General features: G+C 41.1%; 1 protein-coding gene across 1 annotated transcript; it reads left to right on the top strand.

The window, feature by feature from the left end:
- The first annotated feature begins 1,580 nt into the window (after positions 1-1,580).
- Positions 1,581-13,669, top strand: LOC121606037 (cartilage oligomeric matrix protein). The gene is made up of 19 exons (XM_041936196.1): positions 1,581-1,690; positions 4,023-4,096; positions 4,200-4,251; positions 4,690-4,838; positions 5,963-6,100; positions 6,444-6,521; positions 7,129-7,281; positions 7,882-7,986; positions 9,173-9,280; positions 9,408-9,567; positions 9,841-9,959; positions 10,465-10,517; positions 10,630-10,823; positions 10,928-11,106; positions 11,202-11,250; positions 11,769-11,965; positions 12,594-12,766; positions 12,914-13,053; positions 13,548-13,669. The coding sequence occupies exons 1-19, from the start codon at positions 1,624-1,626 to the stop codon at positions 13,604-13,606; spliced, it is 2,247 nt and encodes a 748-aa protein (XP_041792130.1). The 5' UTR covers positions 1,581-1,623; the 3' UTR covers positions 13,607-13,669.
- Positions 13,670-14,912: the final 1,243 nt, after the last annotated feature.

A 14,912-nucleotide genomic window follows, 5' to 3' on the forward strand; every position in this document is an offset into this window, starting at 1 on the left:
TTTATTATTATTAATTTCAAATTTGTAATTTTCAGCTCCAATCAACGCATATCAGATTTCGGACAGCTCCCTCTGGAGCTACAAAAAGCTCTTTGCAGGCTTTTTTCTCATGCGCAGTGGTTCTCCACGAGGCCTGTGAACATACTTCACTTGACAGACTTGAGGTGTAAAATCAGTGGAGTTCCCCTTCAACGGTCAGCATCCTGCCAGATGGGTCAGTCAGTACAAACTCCCTCTGTGCAGCCAAACATTGTGCAAACTTCAGGAGCTTTATTTTGAATTGTCGAGGACATCCCGAAGTTTGCAAAGGTACCAAATACTGTATGTCAGACTGAATTTTGGGGAAAGGAGTGTAAGACTATGCAAAAGGCAGAGAAAACTGTCCAACTTAAAGAGGCTTCTTTTTCAATATAAGCATCATATATTTTTAATGACAAGCTGGAATAAGCTGATAAAAGATGAGAAGAAAGATCTCAGAGATGTTGTCATTTCTTCCGCTTCAGAGTCAAGCATCCAGGTCTCCAGCATGGCGACAGAAAGGAGCTGCTCTGTTTGTTTTTCCGGCGGAGGCCCAGAGCGACACTTCCCTGCTCCTTTGGGCAAGGCAGCGAGCAGGTGGGGACGGAGATTGAGAGGAGGTGGTGAGAGCTTATCAAGGTGATCTGGAGCAAAAAACCTTAAAACCTTCACTGCCAGGAATGTAACCGACATCTGCTGATCCCATCACTGACACACACGCACACACACACACGCCTAAAGTTTAATGTAATCATGAGGATAAACATGGTTTGTTGTACAATCTGGACTATATCTGACGCCTGTTTTCTCATTTCATGCGAAAAGTCGAGTTGTGCTTTTTGTGTGTGACTTCATCCAAATGTCAGAGGATAATTAACAGGAAACATCGGATCTTTGTAGACCTTTTGTGGAGCCAGTTTCGCTGATAATCAGACAATGTGAGTGTGTAGCTGCGGATTGGCTTAAAAATAATCATCATAGTGTAATACAGTGTTTAAATGTGTTACTATGTGACTCTTAAGTGATATCTTGTCTAATGTGTCCAGTGTGGGACACATACATTTTCCTGCAGTTAAGATGATGAGGGTGATGGTGATGAAGTTAAAAAAGGGACTATTTGTTTACTTTTTGATTAAGCAAAGAAATAGTGACATTCAGACATGTTGGTCGAATGTTAATATAGATACAATTTTAGTTTTTAAACGTGCTGACTAACTATCAGGCCAGCAAATGAGTCAAGCAGACAACATGAGAGCTTAGTGAGCCACAAACAAACAAACAAACAAACAAAAAAGGCCTTAAACCCTCTTACCTGAACACCAACCAACAAACCATGCTGTCTTTCTGGTGTAACACAGAGGCTGATACATGTATGATATGTGTTGGTGTTGTGTGTTGTGCAATCAAACTCCCATCCCCGCTTCCTGGACGTGTAGAAACAGTGGTTTGCAGAGGAGTTTTAGGGGAAAGCACGGGGATGTAAGCCAGGGAGGGGGCAGTGGAGGGGGGGTATAAAAACCAAAGAGGAGAGAGTGCTGGAGGAGCGACGCAGAAGAGCGAGAGGAGGCGAAGCTGCTGCAGCTGAACGGTAGAACAGGTTCGACCATGCTGTGGTTTCTGGTGCTGACCTGTGCGCTCTGCATGGGAGGACACGCTGTGGCGGGACAGAGAGGTGAGGTTCTGTTTTTTGGACCTATTGTTTTTGCTTTTGGCTGTGCGGGTGGGAAAAAAATACCATGAAACGTGATTGCAAGAGAAGCACTGATCAATAAAAGTTGCTGTTGGCATTTTTACATGAATTCATATGAATTATGGAGAATTCTACCAACAACCACATGTGTGTTAGTTGACTATTTGTATTTAGTCCAGTGTATCAGCAACCAGTGATTGAACAGTACATTTACTCCAACTTTATACTTCTACTGCATCTTAGAGGTAAAAATTATATATTAATACTTATTACTCCACTAGTTTGTCTGAAAACTTTAGCTACTTTTCTTCAATATATACATTTTTCATGACAGTATCTTGTAATTTAAATGAATAATTTTCTGAGGAGGAGTTTTCCATGCGAAGGTTTCCTGAGTTCACAACTGCACTTGCAAGCAATAAGGAAAAACAATCACTGGGAGCTCTGTGTTGTAGAAAGGTCTAATTTACCTCTCTATTAGCTGAGAGTGATTTATATCCAGTATCTTTCCTTTCTGCTGTGGAATCCATTCAGTAAACAGAGTTTCTGCTAATGGGAAGAACACATTTCCTGTGCTTTACGCTCAGGAGATTCCTGCCCTCATAGGGCTCCTCTGGGGGAAGGGGTGGCCGTCGGGGGGCTGACGGGGGTCTTTGGGTCAATTACTGCAAGAGGCATGGTGTCTCAGGATCTGACCACAGCTGAAAATCCTAGAGTATCCAACCCCGAATGACATTTTTTGACAGTGAGATGATGTCGAGGTCGTCTCTTCTGGAGATTTAGCACTCAAAATCAGAGTTTTATAGCAAGTTTCTGCTCAAAGTTTCTGCAGTTTTACTGTTCTAGTTCACTCTCACAACTCTCGTAGTGACATTTTTAGCTGCAGCAGGCAGCTGTTTATCAAAAAAAGCTCTAAAAACTCATCACACATGACCTGCTCAGCACCGAACAGCTGACAGACACCGGTACAGACTATTGAACATAGTGGAGCATTTAGCAGCTAAAGAGCCCGATGTTTCCCTCTCTGATATGTCAATGTTGTGTTCACAACTTGTCCCAAGTGGCCAAAACATCAGGTGCTGTAGGTTTAAAGTTAACTTTGCTGCATTTTGAATAAATCACATTAATTCACAGGAGCCTTTAACGAGTTTCAGTAACCTGCCAGCTGCCTTTTTCTGCTATAAATGCTTGTTTTGTTTGCAGTTTCTTCCTCGCTCAAACAGCTTTATTTTGCCTGAAATTACAGTTATTGCTTGATAGTTGAGAGATGACAGAGGACAATCTGCATGATAAATCAAACATTTACTGTATCACACTGCAGAAACACACAGATGCCTGCGGAGGTTAGTCTCTGCTAGCTTGAAAAATGTATCTCTCAGAAAATCTTGTATCATTCCATTACTGGAAAATCCATTCTGCAGCTGCGATCAGAGCATCTCTGACTCCAGTGAATGCGTGGGCAGTGGATACAAATGAGACCTGTGGTGGCTGAGGAACGTCTGTGGTATGTGACAGGCGGTGGATCATGTTGTGCATACGGTCTCTGTGTTGTACCCCCCGACTCTCTGACCCTGCGCATTTACTCCCAAGCGGGCTTCTGGTCCCAGATGTTCAGCCAGTAGGAAGACTGACGAGCCTGGAGAAAAGGCGTGGAACTCAACGTCGCATCAGTTTGTTCGGGTGTATATAATGTAATAAATTATGATGTATTTTCTTGGATAAAGGTAAAACTTTATCTCTTTGTGAAATTCACAAGCTCCCCAGTTATAAGAATAAACCCCACATTTATACCAGCAGCAACATTAAAGTAGTGTACATATTCATACATTAATAATTATAATTCAAAAATTCAAAAACAATCACTCTGAAATGGGCCACTCTGATAAGTGAGTACTTTTCCTTCTCGCATTTTAAGTAATTTGATGCTAATACTTTAGTACTTGTGAAAATTTGAATGCATGACTTTTACTCACTACAGAGTAACTGAGTACTTCTGCATTGTGATATTGCTACTTCAATAACACATCTGTGCATTTCTGCCACCACTGGTAACTGGGAACATTACTGCACTACAATGAAAAACACCAACAGAGCTTATTAGCTCTGTTAGCTCTTGGTAGAAAAGCACCAAAACAAAAAGGCCTCCTAAATCATTAGCAAAGAAAAATAAAAGCAAAGCATCTGAAAAATTCAAAACCGTCTCAGAACTCATAACACTGTATGTGCGGACTGGTTCACCAGGAAGGTAAATCACATGGTTGTAATACCCGTGGCTGTTTTATGCATCTCTTGAAATGATTTTTTTTCTTTTTAGATGGAGAAATTATCAGTCAGATTAAAATGACGAACCTTGCGCTGGCTGAGATTAAAGAGCTTCTGAAGCAACAGGTAAAAAACACATTAAAGATTTACACAGGAGGCACAAAGCTCATCTGGATCCGTAATTTGTGTAACTAATAAAATTCATCATATAATTGCTTGTGTTTTCCAGATAAAAGAGATAGTTTTCCTGAAGAACACAGTGATGGAGTGTGAAGCCTGTGGTGAGTTGAGCAGATGAACAGAAACCCCGATCAGTGCTTTATTTATACCACTGTGTACATAAAACACATATTTTCCTATTTCTATACATAGTGTTTTCACAACAAGCTTTGGCTGTTGTCCAGATGATTTATGTTGATGATAACAACTAATTTTCAGACCTTTTGACACTATTCCTAGCAGTTCCTGAACTTTTAAAGCTGCAACTCAGACTTTCAAGTGCTGCACAGGACCCTTTGTGCAGGAATAATATGAAGAGACAGTGGAACCATATTTATATATGTTGATGGGAGTTTCATATCATCACATAAAGCTAATATACTACAGAATCCGTCAGAGCAAATTGGATGAGATACGCATATATAAATCAGCAAAACAACCTGCGTCAGCACACTACAATGAGCTGTGGTAAAGAACAATGGATCTCGTCTCTTCGTCAGGGATGGGAGGACTGCAGCCTCGTCCATCCTGTGTGCCTAACCCCTGCCACCCAGGAGTGAAGTGTATGGAGACACCTCAGGGCATAAAGTGTGGACCCTGTCCTGAAGGCATGGAGGGAAACGGTACTCACTGCACTGACGTGGACGAGGTATGCAGAGATATAATCGCTTACGACACAACACAACGCATTCACATGGTTTTTAGGTTTAGGAGACTTAATTACCTCTGAGCTTGTCCCAGCTACTAATTCTAACCTGAATGTCTTGGGTTGTCATTCGACAATCAAATCAAACAACCTGAAACTTGGTGAACTAAACTGGCTGTCTGCTGCAGCTCCACTCGTTGTGCGGTTGGCAGCTGGTCCTCCTTTTGAGCACGTTAACAAATAGACGCAGATAGAAACTAAACCATTATTCACATCAAGTTAAGCTGGAAGCTGCCCTTAGACTGACTCATATGGAATGAAATGATAAGCCTAACACAACCTAAGAGTGCAAGAAGCTGCAGAGCTATAGTGATTCCCAGTGAGTTAAACAGTACAAGTCAGTTCATTTTGATGTTGAACAACTGTGCAGCTATGGTCCACACACTCAGGTGTTTTCACTTATTGCTTGATAAGACCTCAGTGAGGACTGTGTGGGTGAATAAAAACCCCTCCTCTCAGGTGTGCTGCACCTGTCAGGATGGGGAAATTACACCTCTTTCATTCCCATTGGTTCATGAAGTTTGGTGACCTTACGTAATTGCCAGCAGAGTTGCGCCGAACATGAACCTGAAGTTTGATCAGCCCGAATGAGTGAAACACCTGTGTGGGGGTACAGGGTCTCCTCTCTGTACTTACAGTAAGTTCTAAATGAGCTTATGGAGCCTTCAGTCATTTTGGTCCAACTCTCTGAATTTCTCTACCACATGAACTATGGTCTGCTACAACAGTGACTTTTAAAAGCAGACGACAAACCTTTACAGGCTTTTAGTTAAAAGTGTGTGGTTGATGGGTAACACTTTTATTCTATTATTCTATTATTATTCCCTTCTTATTGCAGTTTCTTTGCCTATTTTTTGCTTTTTATTTTGAAGCATGTTGAGGCTACACCTGTTGTTTGAAATGTGCTTTAGAAATAAACTTGACTTCATATCAAAACTAATTCTCCCACCTGTTGACCTCGAAGCTCAAAACACATGTGAACGTGCAGCAATCATCTCAGTAAACTGGTGCAACAGAAACACATTTTGAATTCTTGATGAGTGTTTCTGTGTCTTTGTTGTCGGCAGTGCACTGTGATGCCGTGTCACATGGGCGTGCGCTGCATAAACACCTCCCCGGGTTTCCGCTGTGGTTCCTGTCCTGCTGGATACACGGGCCCCCAGGTGCAGGGCGTCGGACTCGCCTACGCCACCGCCAACAAACAGGTCAGCACTGGTGCATGCACACTCAGCTCCTCTGCGCTCTCCTACTACTTTTACTTAACTTTTAAAAATCTTTCTTTTACGTGAAACCTTCCCATCTGCACTGCAACATGTGTTTTTGCTTTTCACCTCCTGCTTTCTACACCCATCTACAACACCTCCTCACTCTGTTCTGTACACACAGTGTGTCAAACAGCGTGCGCTGGTCTGTTTCAGCACCACCTTAATCCTAAACACACGACTGTCTCCACTCTGCACTTCATCACGCACCTCCTCTTGTTCCAGTCTCGATGTGGAGGCCCCCTGAAGTTACTGGATGTTCTTTCTGTCTCTTTGTCCTATCAAGGTGTGCAGAGATATCAACGAGTGCGAAGGCTCAAACAATGGAGGCTGTGTGGAGAACTCCGTCTGTATGAACACCCCTGTGAGTATAAACACTGTTTAAGATAAATTACTTTCACCTTTGTGGGAAATCTGCTGCTAATATAGTTTCCTGTAGCCCGTAAAAACATGTATGGGCTTAAGATTTAAAATGAGTAAATCCAGATTTAAAATAAAGCAGATATCCGTTGCACAATTAAATCCAAATTCATTGATGTCAATTTAAATTATATAGATGTCGTGTTTGATGCTTGTTAATTTTGGAGCAAACTTATGATGGGTACAAAAAAGTTTTGGTTGCCACGTGTTTGATGAATGCCTGATAAATTATTGCACTGCAATGTGAACAGATTCGAACTGCAAGCCGATACACATGAGCAGTGTGATTAGCATCCATGCTAATCTCATGATTTGAAAATGCAGCAAACAAAAACACATTATCATCACATCATCATAAACATCCATTATATACTGCAGGGACATTGGGTCATTATAACCCATGTTAATTCCAGGATAATGCATAATTTCTTCCTCCTGCTGCTCAGTTCAGTTGTTTGAAGTTCGATCGCAACAGTACTAATGTAGGAACATGGACTGATGCTCGCCCTGATCAGTGAAATGATCTGTCTGCTTCCTCTGTGTGCCATCAGGGCTCATTCAGATGTGGTCCCTGTAAGACTGGCTACGTTGGGGATCAGCGACATGGCTGTAAGCCGGAGAGGGCCTGTGGGAATGGCCAACCCAACCCCTGCCACGCCAGCGCTGAGTGCATCGTCCATCGAGAGGGTAAAATCGAGTGTCAGGTGAATAAAATAGTCCACAGTTCTTAGCGTAAAATTAGGCAGTTTCACTCTTTGCCCGCCACAAGTAGGAGTGAAGGATTTAATTGTATTTAATTGTGTCATGATTTCAAAGTGTATAGATCTTCATTATCTGCTTATTCAAGTTGTGATTCAGCAGTAAGTCTCTTGGCAGGGACTAACGACAGTGGAGGTTGATTTGAGCAAATGAGAAGTTGGGATGGTGTGGGTATTTTATGTACTTTCACATAAAAATATCAGCACAACAGCTTTAAAAAAATATTCTCTGTCACTATCAGTTGCTTGGGTAAAATCTAGAAAATTCTACTTCATAGTGCATATATTAACCTCTCAATGACACAGTCAGGTGCAGTTTAAAATGTAGAAGTCAGAGTTTGTACAAAGCTGTTAAACCTATTACAAAGCCTTTTTAAATATTGTTGACACAAGCCTTTGAAATATTTTACTTTGAGTACTTGGGCCGGATGTTGTGAAATCAAAGGTCTGTTTGAGCACTTAAGACCATCTGATACTGCATGCAGTACACAACAGGGGCAATGGAAACAGTCTGTGCAGTACATAAAACATTTTCCATCCTCACAGTGTGGAGTCGGGTGGGCTGGCAACGGCTACCTCTGTGGGCCTGACATCGACATTGATGGCTTCCCTGATGAGAAACTGAGCTGTCCTGAGAGGAACTGTAACAAGGTGGGTCCCTTTTATATCCTTGAAGAAGATTAGTGGCACAAAAACACAAGCGTAAATGATCACATAAATGAATCGGTCATCTGCAAAGAATCAAATACTTCCAGGTCTTATGTAGATGTGGTGATACATATTTACTGTATGATGTGATACCTGGTCAGAAATTGTATCATTCAAGATTCAAGATTCAAGATTCAAGAGTCTTTATTGTCATTGCACATGTCAATGAAATTTCCATTGCAACCCCCATGTTAGATGGTAAGAAAGATAAGACTAGAAAGAGTGAATAAAATTAAGATAACTACAATAAAATAAAATAAACCAACATGCAATAAAAAAAATATTCGTGAAGCAATTAAAAATATAACAGAATGAAAATATACTTAGGCAATAAAATATACTAAACAATAAACAATAAAATATGGAAGTGAAATGTGCAAACAGAATAAAATATACAAGCAGAATAAAATATAAAATATACACAGTGAAATGTACCGACAGAATAAAATATGCCAATGAAACTGAAATGTGCTGATATACTAAAATGTATATAATTATAGTATATGTGTGTACATAAAAGTCAAGTACACAGAAGGTGCAGGTGGAGGTAGAGGTGTAGGTGTAAAGTGCGGTGTGCAGTGTTCACAGTTCACACAGTCTCTCACTGCAGTGAGGGGCTGCTGGGGGTGATAGCTCTAACAGCTCTGGGGAAGAAGCTGTCCCTCAGTCTGTTAGTGGTGGTGCGGATGTTCCTGTACCGCTTTCCTGATGGAAGCGGTACAAACAGTCTGTGGCCCGGGTGGCTGGGGTCCGTGGCGATGGATCTCGCCCTCTTTCTGACCCGACCTTCATATATAGAGTCTAGGTCAGGGAGGGGGCAGCCCACGATGCCCCATTGTTGAGTATATAAAGTTAACTTTTGTTGACACTGTCAGAATGGTACTGGCTGAGGTCTATTATAGAACTGTGGTTTGAGGTTTAAATTCCATTGGAAACAACAATTTCACCATCACAGGACACCAAAATTCAAAACTTAGACATTTAGTTTTAGCAGTTCTTGAATTAAAGCACATTTAAGGAGAAACTCATCAGTAACACTGCATATCAAACACTGTTAGTAGCTTTATTGGATCTCATTTCAGTTTTCCCTCTTGTAGTCGACTTTAATAGGGAGTGTCCTTCCTTTCAGGATAATTGTCTCACTGTGCCCAACTCTGGTCAAGAAGACGCTGACGGTGATGGAAGTGGAGACGCCTGTGATGATGATGCAGATGGGGATGGGATCCTCAACACACAGGTTCATGCACACAAGACAGTGATGGGATATAAAAATAACTCAAAATACATAAAACTAATGAAAAGCATACATCTATCTTTTTGTCATGCCACTGTGTCCTGCATGGACTGAAACAATTTCTTGACAGGACAACTGTGTGTTGGTGCCAAATGTGGACCAGAGGAACATCGATGAGGACGACTTTGGAGACGCCTGTGACAACTGCCGCGCTGTCAAAAACAACGACCAAAAAGACACAGATGTGGACAAATTTGGTGATGAGTGTGATGAAGACATTGATGGGGATGGTTAGTATTTAACATGGTTTTTACACACAGTCACTTCAATACTGATTTCTTAATTCATCAAGTATTGATGTTTTGAGCTTTGAACAGTCGGCGAAAAGCTTATCAATTTCAAAGTGGATTAAAAGTAATCTTAAAGCTGCAAAAGTTGATTAATCATTCCAACATTAGTGGACACTAACATAAGAGATCTAATGTAAATCATGGTTTTTAAGATGAGGGCAGGGGAGTACGCTAAATTAGGTGAACATTCAGTGATGCACACTTTAATCTCAGGAATCCTCAATCACTTGGATAACTGCAAAAGGGTTCCTAACGCTGACCAGAAAGATCGTGATGGGGACAAAGTGGGAGACGCCTGCGACAGCTGTCCTTACATTCCAAACCCTGACCAGGTCAGAAAGCCCCTTTCCTTCTGTACTCATCAACAATTGTGTTGTAAGCTGGTTCTGCAAGTCTCTAAATCAAGAATTATACTATACTAAGAGTCTAGTGAGCCAAATTACATACAGGTTTAACCTTTGAACCAGTATTCATGATTTAATACACAACAGTCAAAGTTTAAGTCTGAGTTTAACAGTCAAAAACTCAACTAATCTGTGGCTTGATCAGATTTGAATGAAAAAGTATTTTTAATGCTTTGAAAGATTGACATCACCTTTTCCAAACAGGCCCCACCAAAAGATAGGGAAACCTCTGTTGAGAAAGTCGTTTTCAGGACATTTAAGGGCCAAAAGCAAAGAATTTTCACATGACAAAGTTTTTATCACTACGAACACTGGCCAATGACATCTGCACACACAGCTTGAAAAAAACAACGTCAGCCGAAAATGGTGTTTCATCCCAACCTATAACCTTGTTCAGTTCCATACCAACAATAATTCATTTCATCTTTGTCAGACGGATGTGGACAACGACCTGATTGGAGACCCCTGTGACACCAACAAGGACAGGTATTGTGTAACCTCATCAATCACATCACATATATTTGTTCCTAAACGCCTGTGTAATGAGTGTGCTGGAGACCAAAATGTGTATGTGTCAGTGAAAGTCTCTCTCGTCCAGTGACGGCGACGGTCACCAAGACTCTCGGGACAACTGTCCAGCCGTCATCAACAGCTCCCAGCTGGACACGGACAAGGACGGCAAGGGAGACGAGTGTGACGATGACGACGATAATGACGGCATCCCAGACCTGCTGCCACCTGGTCCTGATAACTGCCGTCTGATCCCCAACCCTCTGCAAGAGGACTCCAACGGTGGGTAATAGCCCTCACTGACCACAGTAGAAATATACTTTTCTTACATCTAGTAAAGAATAAATAAAGAAAATGTTTGGTTCTACGACTCTTTATCTTCTCAGGTGATGGTGTGGGTAATGTATGTGAGAAGGATTTCGACAACGACACTATCGTCGACACCATCGATGTTTGTCCAGAAAACGCAGAGGTCACCCTGACTGACTTCAGGGAGTACCAGACCGTCGTTTTAGATCCGGAGGGAGATGCTCAGATTGACCCCAACTGGGTGGTGCTGAACCAGGTTAAGTCACATGTTTGTTTGTTTGTGTCCCAAACTGCTGAACATCATATTAGTCTAATTAAATTTCTCTTAAATCCACTGTCTTGTTTGTGCAGGGAAGAGAGATTGTCCAGACTATGAACAGCGATCCCGGGTTGGCTGTTGGTAAGAGCGTTGTATCTGCTATTTTAAGCAATATTTTAACATTTGGGGAAATTGGGGAACATTTATATGAAGGTACACATATTCATCACTATTAGCCTACACATAGCATATTGCATCATGACCATGCATGACTATATTCTACAACTACCTGGTAGTTTTCCCTCAATAGCCTCCGAATTACTGCTTATTGATAGTAAGGAAGTTGTTGCACACAATTATAATGAACTAACCCTTAATAACCATAACCCCCAGAATAATGCATTAATAAGTGCTTTAAAATGATGAATAAAGAGCCAATGGGCCACTAATATGCATGATAATAAGCAACTAGTTAATGGTGAATAGGTGTACCTTAATAGAAAGCGTGACCAGAAATTGTCATTAGCTCTTTCGCCTAAGAGTTAGATGAGAAAACCGATGAGAATATTTGCATGGAGTTCAAGGTTTCCATGAATTCTACTGTGAAGCAGGACTTCTTGGTCGTTAAAACCAGCCAGTAACACCTGTGTCTCCACCAGGTTACACTGCCTTCAGCGGAGTGGATTTTGAAGGGACGTTTCACGTAAACACGGTAACGGATGACGACTACGCAGGATTTATCTTCGGGTACCAGGACAGCTCCAGTTTCTACGTGGTGATGTGGAAGCAGGTGGAACAGATCTACTGGCAGGCAAACCCGTTCAGAGCTGTGGCAGAACCAGGCATCCAGCTGAAGGTAGTCCATCCGTCTGCCGTGGAGGGGAAAAAATAATGCTGAGGTATACTAACACTGTAGACTGTTAGCTGGTGGTGTCCTCCTGTGGATACGGAAGTGCTGGTTTACGCAGGGGCTCCTTCAACTACAAACACGGCTGTTACTGGATACACAACAGCTACTGTAAGACATACCAGTACCATAAGGCATCATTTATAAAGGGCAATAAGATGTAAATAACGGTTAATAAATCACTTATTAATGCTTTATAGATCAGTTGTAGGCCATTATGAGGAACGCCTTTTGGGTTGCCAGGTTGTGGAAAATCCTGTTTCAGGAAGACTTTGCTTTTCTTATGAGTGACATCTAATTCACTAAAGGTTCTCACACATATCCATCAAGTCTGGAGTTAGAGCAAATGTTTCTAAAATAATCTAAATGGACAGCCAGCTATTAGCTAATGTCTTAGTCTTTCATGTAAACTAACTCAGTGCAGGTATGCTTAAAGTTAGCAATACTCAGTTCTTCCTAAAGCATTCCAATAGTTTTAAAGACACACAAAAGAGCTGCTATGACTTGCTAACTGATCGAAGGACATCAATGGTTGGTCCAGAGACTCAGACGTATTGTCCTTTGTGGTTTTGAAAAGGCTGTCAAGTCGGACACGGGTCCAGGTGAAAACCTGAGGAACGCCCTGTGGCACACCGGCGACACGAGTGACCAGGTCAAACTCCTGTGGAAAGATGCTCGCAATGTTGGCTGGAAGGACAAGACTTCTTACCGCTGGTTCCTCCAACACCGCCCTGCTGACGGCTACATCAGGTAACGACAGAGTTAAAGGTGCACTCTGGTCCCTGTCAAGTTTAGCCTAGCTTAGCACAAAGACTGGAGGGCGGGAGAAACTACTATCCCTCCATGAAACCACTTGCTGATGTGTGATGTTGTTACCTGCTCTCTGTTGGTGTGCAGAGTCCGTTTCTACGAGGGTCCTCAGATGGTGGCGGACACAGGCGTCATCATAGACGCCACAATGAGAGGAGGTCGACTCGGAGTCTTCTGCTTCTCCCAGGAGAACATCATCTGGGCCAACCTGCGTTATCGCTGCAACGGTGAGTCTAGTTTCTGGTTTGAGAGACAGGACTGTGGCCAAAAACGCATGAACAAGCTTTCCTTTTTTACACTCACATTCTGTTTTACAGCTACATGGCTTTGGTTTATCAAAACTAAGTGGCCCGATATTAGTCTCTTTTAAGTACTAAATAAAATAAGGAGATTTTAACTAAACACTAATGTGTTTTCAGTAATTTTCAACAAATTAACAATAGAATACCTTCAGTTACTCATAGTTAGATAGTTGTATATAGCCAAACCTAGAAGAAAAAAATAAATTAAAAGATTGTAGGCTGGCATGCCTGTACAGTTTAGAGGCATGCTGTTTAACAAAAAACGAGAAGAGCATTCTGATCAATTTGGATCTACAAACTGGATTTGTGCTTCAGGAAATTGCCGAATGTAAATACAAAGTACAGATATGAATGCAGCTGTAAATGCTAAATGCTCAAACTGTGAAGTAAGCAGACATTTCTCTTCCTGTTGCCTGCAGACACTCTTCCTGAGGACTTTGACACCTACAGGGCCCAGCAGGTCCAGCTGGTGGCCTGATGACAGCAAACAGGTCCGGGGGATCCTGAGAACACTTTCCAATGCACAACTGGGGTCAGAAATAAAATCATCGCTTTGCAAACATTTATTCTTCCCAGAAAAACTGATCGGCTTCACTTCAAACTCCTGACACAAGAGGAAACGCCACAGCAGCAAAACCAATTTATAATAACACCAGTTGTTTGATTTGTTTAACAGAAAATTCCGATCGTAAATATATTTTTCTATATTTTCCACTGTATGTTTACATTTCAGTTTATAATTTTGAAAGAACTATTGCAAAGATTTAACTGTCACGAATGAATAAATGTGGATTTTGGTAAATTATTTTGCAGTGACTGGATGAACGTGATGCTGCTAAGTGTGACCATTTACTAGGTTGCACAGCTGATTCTAGTCTTTAATCAATAATAACAGAATATTATCTTATCAGTAATGATGAAATATGTAATTTGAGCTGTAGTTTGAGATTGCAAACATGTCAGATTAAGTGCAGGGAAATAATCAAGGGACTTGGAATAATACTTTTTTGACATGGTGAATTTCCCTGGCACGGGATAAATAAAGTCTTATCTTATTTTATCTTAAAGCACCTTAAGTATATAGAAAAGCTTTCTATAAATGAAATATATTAATGGTGAACTCATACAACAGCTACACTGCCAGAAAGGTGAAACGTTTGATTTTAAGTAACAGACGTGACTTTTTTCAAACTCAACAGCTTTTAGTGGAAATCAACATTCTGAACATTTCACAAGCATGCACATATCCAAAATAATCTTTTAGATTTTGCATTTGGAAATACAGATTACAAAATAGAAACGATAGCAAAGACAATATACAACAGGATTGAAACACCATGCAGGTCCACAGCAACACGCTGTGATGTTGTAAAATGACATCGGACAGTTTTTTAATCAGCATATTCTGCAAATCAAGACTATGTGCAGAGAAAAATCTGTCTTCCACATTCAATTTAATTGACATTTTTCTTTCATCTTATAAACAAATGGTCACATAAGGAGAATCACATGGCAACAAATAAATAGCTACAGATCTTTTACTACGACTTACAGGACAACAGTGATATAATGCTATTCTCACTATAAGCTATAAGTGGAACTTAAACTGTTTTTCCAGAGAGAGCTGTAGAGTCAGTTAGAAAACGCCGTGTTATTAAAGGGAGATTTTAGTTAGACCTAAAACACTGTGGGAACAAGCAGTAAATACCAACTTTTTCACTTTTTCCTTTCATCCTGGGACTTAAAGGTATACTATGCAGGATATTTCTTAAAAAAACTATGTA

The sequence above is a fragment of the Chelmon rostratus genome, chromosome 4 (assembly GCF_017976325.1).
Source record: "Chelmon rostratus isolate fCheRos1 chromosome 4, fCheRos1.pri, whole genome shotgun sequence".
NCBI lineage: Eukaryota > Metazoa > Chordata > Actinopteri > Chaetodontiformes > Chaetodontidae > Chelmon > Chelmon rostratus.